General features: G+C 50.6%; 1 protein-coding gene across 1 annotated transcript; it reads right to left on the bottom strand.

Moving 5' to 3' along the window:
• Positions 1-3,842: 3,842 nt before the first annotated feature.
• LOC119368259 (lysine-rich arabinogalactan protein 19-like) lies at positions 3,843-5,598 on the bottom strand. Its single transcript, XM_037633566.1, has 4 exons — positions 5,377-5,598; positions 5,074-5,296; positions 4,650-4,973; positions 3,843-3,899 (listed from the first exon to the last, which is right to left on the bottom strand). Exons 2-4 carry the CDS (start codon positions 5,290-5,292, stop codon positions 3,858-3,860), a joined length of 585 nt encoding a protein of 194 aa, XP_037489463.1. The 5' UTR covers positions 5,293-5,296; positions 5,377-5,598; the 3' UTR covers positions 3,843-3,857.
• Positions 5,599-8,407: the final 2,809 nt, after the last annotated feature.

Here is an 8,407-nt window from a genome sequence, read left to right as displayed (position 1 = left end):
GGATTTGTCACTCCGTGTTTCGGAGAGGTATCTCTGGGCCCTCTCGGTAATGCTCATCACTATAAGCCTTGCAAGCAATGTGGCTAATGAGTTAGTTGCAGGATGAAGCATTACAGAATGAGTAAAGAGACTTGCCTGTAACAAGATTGAACTAGGTATGATGATACCGACGATCGAATCTCGGGCAAGTAACATAGCGATGACAAAGGGAACAACGTATGTTGTTATGCGGTTTGACTGATAAAGATCTTCATATAATATGTAGGAACCAATATGAGCATCCAGGTTCCGCTATTGGTTATTGACCGGAGACGTGTCTCGGTCATGTCTACATAGTTCTTGAACCCGTAGGGTCCGCACGCCTAACGTTCGATGACGATTGGTATTATGAGTTTATGTGATATGATGTACCGAAGGTTGTTCGGAGTCCCGTATGTCATCACGGACATGACGAGGAGTCTCGAAATGGTCGAGACATAAAGATTAACATATTGGATGGCTATGTTCAGACACCGGAAGTGTTCTGGAGAAGTTTCGGATAAAACCGGAGTACCGAGGGGTTACCGGAACCCCCCGAGGAGTCAATGGGCCTTACTGGGCCATGGTGGAAGATAGGAGGAGGCGACCAAGGTGGGGGAGCCCCCCAAGCCCAATCTGAATTGGGAAGGGGGCTGGCCCCCCTTTCCTTCTCTCCCTCTCCCTATTCCTTCTTCTCCTACTCCAACTAGGGAAGGGGGGAAACCTACTCCTATTGGGAGTAGGACTCCCCCCTTGGGAGCGCCATAGAGAGGGCCGGCCCTTCCCTCCTCCACTCCTTTATATACGGGGGAGGGGCACCCCAAAGACACACAAGTTGATCAAGTTGATGTTTTAGCCGTGTGCGGTGCCCCCCTCCACAAATTTCCACCTCAGTCATATCGTCGTAGTGCTTAGGTGACGCCCTGCACCGGTAACTTCATCATCACCATCGACACGCCGTCGTGCTAACAGAACTCTCCCTCGACCTCAGCTGGATCTAGAGTTTGTGGGACGTCACCGAGCTGAACATGTGCAGATCGCGAGGTGTCGTACCTTTGGTACTAGGATCGTGAGGATGTACGACTACATCAATCGCGTTGTCATAATGCTTCTGCTTTCGGTCTACGAGGGTACGTAGACAAAACTCTCCCCTCTCGTTGCTATGCATCACCTAGATAGATCTTGCATGATCCTAGGATTTTTTTTGAAATTACTTCGTTCCCCACCAGATCCGGCCCGACCACAGTACTGAACTGGACGTCAGACAAAGCCGGCTGATACTGCGACATCGAGGCCCCTAACTATTCTCGGGTGGTGGTTAGTGCGTAAAGGCCAGAGGCCAACTCGGAACAAATACCCAACCTGTTAGTGCATTGGGGGCTCACAAAGACGAGCAGAGACTCACAATAATGTGACCCCGTCGCCCCGTTCGTGGACTTACGGCAAGGGCCCAGACTGCCCGGCCGTGCCACGTGGAAAACTCGTGGGTGCTCAACGGGCCTGCCCAACTTTTACATCAACTCACGGGTACTCTCCGGGCCCGCCTGACTTTCATATCAACTCGCAGGTACCCCTCAGGGCTGACCCGACTTCATCAATGGTCTCAAGTAAATTCAAGGTAACCGTGTGTCCAAACATCAAGGGGAAAACCCGATGAATCACCCTCGGTGGATTCCACTCGATGTAATCATCAAGGTGAACGTAAGAGGAACCACCCTCGGGGTTCACACTTGAGGGGTTGCACGACAGAGTAATATCGGGGGTGGCCAAGGAGGAATCACCCTCGATGACCACGACCGAATAGCTACATTATAGAATTATCATCAGGAGTGCATTACGAGGTATCACCCTCGGCACTCGATAGTAGCTCTGCAGAGTCGGGCAACAAAGGGGGTGTGATGTGTGTGAGGTGTCGGGCTCTGGTCGTCGATCACGTTGATCGAGTCGTCGATGATGAAGCAGGGGCAACAAGGACAAGGTGGGGGTCACCGATGGATCACTAACCAACCTATACTAGGCAGTTTAGGATAAGCAGGTAGGTAACAATAGCAGGCACAAAAGCAGGCTATGCATCAGAATAGGTGTCAGTGTCAAAACCGGCGGATCTCGGGTAGGGGGTCCCGATCTGTGTGTCTTAGGCTGATGGTAACAGGAAGCAAGGGACACAATGTTTACCCAGGTTCGGTATCACGCCCAATATGCGACCCTATCCAAGAGGAACTCTAAGGTCCCACCAAGGATAGATCTGCATATTGTAACGCTTTTGCAAGGTGGATATCATTACATCAACATTACATAATAGATGGGGATACATACAAGAGGCAAACAAATGCCGTAGGAATACAACATCATCTTACATAAGAGCACCATCTGACTATGGATGAAACACAAACAGAAACTCAAACAACATCCACCCTGCTAGCCCAGGCTGCCGACCTGGAACCTATCCCCTGATCGAAGAAGAAGAACTCCAAAACAAGCAAACATCGCTCTCGCGACATGGTCATCGCATAACCTATACCTGCAACTGTTGTTGTAGTAATCTGTGAGCCACGAGGACTCAGCAATCCCATTACCATGGGTATCAAGACTAGAAAAGCTTAATGGGTAAAGGAATGGATAAGTGGTGAGGTTGCAGCAGCGGCTAAGCAAAGTATGGTGGCTAACATATGCAAATAAGAGCGAGAAGAGAAGCAACGGAACGGTCGTGAAGCTAGCAATGATCAAGAAGTGATCCTGAACTCCTACTTACGTCAAACATAACCCAAAACCGTGTTCACTTCCCGAACACCGTCGAAAAGAGACCATCATGGCTACACACACGGTTGATGCCTTTTATTTCGAATCTGGTGTCAACTTCTCTACAACCGGACATTAACAAATTCCCATCTGCCACATAACCACGGGCATGGCTTTCGAAAGTTTAAACCCTGCATGGGTGTCCCAACTTAGCCCATCACAAGCTCTCACGGTCAACGAAGGATATTCCTTCTCCCAAGAAGACCCGATCAGTCTCGAAATCCTGGTTTACAAGACATTTCGACAATGGTAAAACAAGACCAGCAAAGCCGCCCGATGTGCCGACAAATCCCGATAGGAGCTGCACATATCTCATTCTCAAGGCACACCGGATAGGTCAGCCTACGAGTAAAACCAGCCCTCGAGTTGCCCCGTGGTGGCCCCGCAGTCTGCCCGTTTCGGACCAACACTCGAAGGAGCACTGGCCCGGGGGGGTTAAATAAAGATGACCTTCGGGCTCCGGAAACCCAAGGGAAAAAGGCTTAGGTAGGCAAATGGTAAAACCAAGGTTGGGCCTTGCTGGAGGAGTTTTATTCAAAGCGAACTATCAAGGGGGTCCCATAAATCACCCAACCGCATAAGGGATGCAAAATCAAGGAACATAACACCGGTATGATGGAAACTAGGGCGGCGAGAGTCGAACAAAACACCAAGCATAAGGCCGAGCCTTCCACCCTTTACCAAGTATATAGGTGCATTAATTAAATAAGAGATATTGTGATATCCCAACATAATCCTGTCCAACATGGAGCAATCTTCAACTTCACTTGCAACTAACAACGCTATAAGAGGGGCTGAGCAAAGTGGTAACATAGCCAAGCAATGGTTTGCTAGGAAGGGTGAAAAAGGTTAGAGGCTGACATGGCAATTTGGGAGGCTTGAAGAGCAAGTGATAGGTAGCGCAGCATAGCGATAGAACGAAGCAACTAGCATGGCAATGATAGTAATGAGATCCAAGGTGACGGTCATCTTGCCTGAAATCCCGCTACGAAGAAGAACGAGTCCGTGAAGAAGACAAGCGGACGTGGTCGAATGAATCCTCACAACTCCAGAATGAAACCGAAGCTAACGAGAGAAGCAACCTAGAAAGAAGCAAACAACATGACAAACGAGCAAGCATAAGCATGGCATGATGCACAAACAAGTATGATGCATGTCCGGTTTAATGAGGCATGGCATGACAATTTGCAACAAACAATACTACAAGTTAAGTGGAGCTCAATATGCAATGAGTTGCATATTGACAAAACATCACATTCAAGTATTTGATTCACTCTCGGTTATGTTCCCAACAATATTAAATGTTATTAACATGGCAAGGCATGAAGCATAAGTAAACTAACTATTTAGGCAAGTTTAAATGAGGCCGGAAATACAAACAACAATTCCGGAAAATCCCCATATGCATATTTCGAATTTGGTACTGTTCTGGCCTAAACCATATTTTATTGTTGTTAAACAGGAAAATAAAGTCCACCATGTTAAACTAGGCATTTTTCCACCCCATTTACATATAAAGTTTATTTAAAACCGAGCTACGGTTATTTAGTTATGAATTAAAGCATTTTAGCATGGCATTTAAGCAAATTTAAACAAACAGCATTTTAAACATTTTAAACATGGATGAAAGTGGAATATTATGAAACTAGATGAAAATCTAAGCATTTTACATGTTTAAATCATTTTAAAACCGATGCATGGTTAATGAGTTATTATATGCATGAACATGGAGGGGTCATCTGTAAATGTGCAGTTTTCTGGATAAAAGGCAAATTCGCAGATGCTGAAAAAAAACACGGCATGGGCCGAAACTTGGCGGACTGGGCGTTCACCATAGGCCGAGGCCCGTCGGTGGAGAGGAAGCAGAGGGCTGGCGTGCTGGGCCTTGGCGCGGCTGGCAGCCCACGCAGCTGACCAGCACGGTCAACACGCGGCTGGACTGGGCGAGCTCCTCTCGCTCGATCTGGACAGCGGGGAGGCACTAAAGTGGAAGCGGGCGCGGTCCTCTGCCCGTCAGGCAGAGCAGCGGCGACGCGGAAGGCAGCAATGGGGTCCGGCGAAGCAGGGGACTCCGGTGGGACGGCAGGGACGAAGCGGACGTATGGCGCCGGATCCAGGCGGCGAAGGAGGAACGACGACGGCGGCCATGCCATTCCCTTCGGGTGAAGGAAGAGAGAGCGGAGAGATTAGAGAGAGAGACAGTGAGATGGAGAGAGGGAAAAAAGAGAGAGGAGGGCAGGGCGCGAGATGGGCGACCTGGCCACGCGCTCCGGTGAGGCGGAGCTGATGAGGCAGCGGCGCGAGGCGGTTGGGGAGGAGGGCACGTCGGCTCTTGCTGCTGGTTCGATCGATGAGCGGCGGTGGGGACGAGGCAGAGGAGGCGGGTGAGCTGTGCTGGCCCTCGAGAAGAACAAGAGGAGGCGCGGGATCTTGGCTCCATGGAGGTCGGGCGTGAGCTTGGCTGCAGCCATCCATGGCGCTGCATCAGGAGGTCGAGAGGGAGATGTGAGGCATGGGAGGATCAGGGGAAAATGGAGGAGCAGCAGCAGGGCATCTCACCGACAGCAGAGGAGGTCCTGTGCTCCGGCGAGGTGGAACTCCGACGTGGCACGCGAAGACGACGGGATCCAGGGGAGGCACTAGTTGGCAGGGAGAGATCGAGAGGTGGAGGGCTACGGGCTGGATCGAGGAGGAGCAGGTGGTTGGCTCGATGCTGAAAACGAGGGAGGCGGTCAGGCGGAGAGGTGGATTTGGGAGGATCCCGATGGAGATGGCGGCGGCGGGGAAGATTGGATCGATTGGACATGTTAGACCTAGGGTTGGACTATATATATATATATATATATATATATATATATATATATATATATATATATATGAAAGGGGAATGATTTGGATCCTACGATCGCGATCGGGCGGTCCGAAATAAATGGGTTAGGGAGTCCAAAAGAGAAATCGCGATCGGGCGGTCCGAAATAAATGGGTTAGGGAGTCCAAAAGAGAAACCGAAGATAATTAGGGGATGTTTGGGGATGATCCAGATCCAACGGTAACGATAGTCCGATCTGGGTTCGGGGAAGATTCGGACACGCGCTCGAGGGGGCTGCGAGCTAGCAAGAGAGGTTAGGTGGTCAGGGTCAAGAGGGAAGCAAAAACCTGATTGGTCTCAGAACAGTCAACAAAAGCAAGGGGTGACGCAGAAACTACGAGCAGATACGGGTTTTATGAAAACAATACCGATGCAATGCGCATGATGCTATGAGTTGAGATGCATGACATGAACAAAGTGCAAAACAAAAGACAAAAACCCAACCACAGAGAAAATATCATATCGCATCTCCGGAAAAGGCAAGAGTTGGAGTTACGAATATGGAAAGTTGTATCCGGGGCGTTACATTCGGGCCCTCTCGATGGAGGTAAAACCCTACTTCCTGCTTGATTAATATTGAAGATATGTGGAATACAAGAGTAGATCTACCACGAGATCGTAGAGGCTAAACCCTAAGAGCTAGCCTATGATGGTATGATTGTAATTGTGATCGGCCTTCTAAGGACCATCCTCTCCGGTTTATATAGACATCGGAGAGCTAGGGTTTACATGGAGTCGGTTACAAGGAAGGAAATATAATATCCGGATCACCAAGCTTGTCTTCCACGCAAAGGAGAGTCCCATCCGAACACGAGCCGAAGTCTTGAGTCTTGTATGTTGATGCTTCTATAGTCCGGACGATGAATATAGTCCGGCTGTCCGGATACCCCCTTATCCAGGACTCCCTCAGTAGCCCCTGAACCAGGCTTCAATGATGATGAGTCCGGCGCGCAGTCTTGTCTTCGGCATTGCAAGGCTGGTTCCTCCTTCCGAATACTCCAAGGTTATTATTGAACACGTAGACTGTGTTCGGATCTGCAAAATGATCTTCACATACCACCGTAGAGAGAATGATACTTCAGCTGACAACCTTCAGACGACGTGACACACCATCACGATCAAGTTATTATTCGAACCGTTTTTCCACAACCATCCATAGCGTATACTGCGAGGCGGTTTTCTTAACACGTCCTATCGAAGCGAAGATCGTGTTCCCTTATCACGGGATTCTCATCAACACAGGTATGGGTAATCCAACCGCACCGCCAATCGCGGCGAGCGGGAGGCGAGCGGGTTCCACCAAGCAAGTGGGGAGGCGCAAAAAGCTCTTACCCTCCCTTATAAAGAGATAGGGCATCTTCCTCCTTCACCCACGCCTTCTCCTTCCGCTAACTCATTCCCCTCTGCTCGAGCCCTAACGCGCAAGTGCTTTTCTTCTCCATCGAAGAGAGGGTTTCCGAAGATGTCTGGATATGGAGCGGGAGGCAAATGGATGACCTCTACCGTCCGGGAGAAGGATATTAAGAAGCTCCGGGAAGCCGGGTATCTGGCCAAGAAGATTGGCCACCGTCTCCCACCGGCGGGACAGGTTATCCCTACTCCGGAGCCCCACAAGAGAGTCGTGTTCCTTCCCCATTTTGTCCGCAGGCTCGGGTTTCCCCTCCACCCATTTGTTCGTGGAGTCATGTATTACTATGTGGTTGATTTTCATGATCTTTCCCCCAACTCTTTTCTCAATATCAATTCATCGTCGCATGCGAGGCCTTCCTCTGAATTCCGCCTCACTTCGGCATGTGGCTGAAGATTTTCAGTGTGAAGCCCAAGGTGGTGAGTGGCGAACATGCCGAGTGCGGCGGCGCCATGGTGAGCAAGATGCCCAAGGTAGTTTGGCCGAAGGGCACTTTTAATGACTCCATCAAGGAGTGGCAGCAGCAGTGGTTTTATATTACCGAACCACACTCAAAAAATGGGCAGCAGCTCCTGAGTTCAGATCTGGAGCTCCACTGCGGCTTACGTCCTGGCCCAAGAAGGGCCCGGACTGGTGCTCGCCTCATGAGTTGTCACTGCTTCAGACGCGTGTTCGAAGTATGGTTGATAAGGACGTCAAGCTCGTTGACGTGGTCCAGGTGATGCTAGTTCGCCTGGTTCTCCCTTGCCAGCGTCGAGCCTGTATTTTGTGGGAATTCGACCCAACCGAGCACCAAACCCTCCGGGAGCTCTATGATTCCTCCCATGAAGATATCTGGAAGGTGCTCTTTAGGTCCGGCAAATGGCCGGATTCCGCCGAGGATCGGGGGTATCAATTATCCCATTCTCCAAGCCAGTAAGTTGCAGCCACGCCCTGTCCATCCATGCTTTGGTTGGCATGTCCTGGGGGACAATTCTAATCATGTCTCGTCGTGACCTTAGGGACGGATAAAGAAGGTGGAGCGGATTCAATGTCCGGCCCCACTGCCGGAGGAACCGGCCGGACCTCTTCTAACGAAGATGTTGGTCCCTGCGCCTTGCAAGGCGCCCAAGAAGGAGGCCTCCGAGAAGGTCAAGAAGACCCGGAGTGGCCTCCGCTGTCGCGAGGCTTCGGACGCCAGATCCGAAGGCTCCAGCGACGCTCCTTCCGATCACGAAGAGGAGGGGGTAGAGGAGGATGAGCCTCGCTCTGCAGGTGGGAAGAAGCGTGCAGCTTCCCCGTCCCCAGAGGCCGTATCGCCCAAGAGAGGGCGA

Source organism: Triticum dicoccoides, chromosome 2B (assembly GCF_002162155.2).
Source record: "Triticum dicoccoides isolate Atlit2015 ecotype Zavitan chromosome 2B, WEW_v2.0, whole genome shotgun sequence".
Taxonomy (NCBI): domain Eukaryota; kingdom Viridiplantae; phylum Streptophyta; class Magnoliopsida; order Poales; family Poaceae; genus Triticum; species Triticum dicoccoides.
The sequence above is the reverse complement of the archived record's forward strand: the minus strand, read 5'-3'. Positions and strand labels throughout refer to the sequence as shown.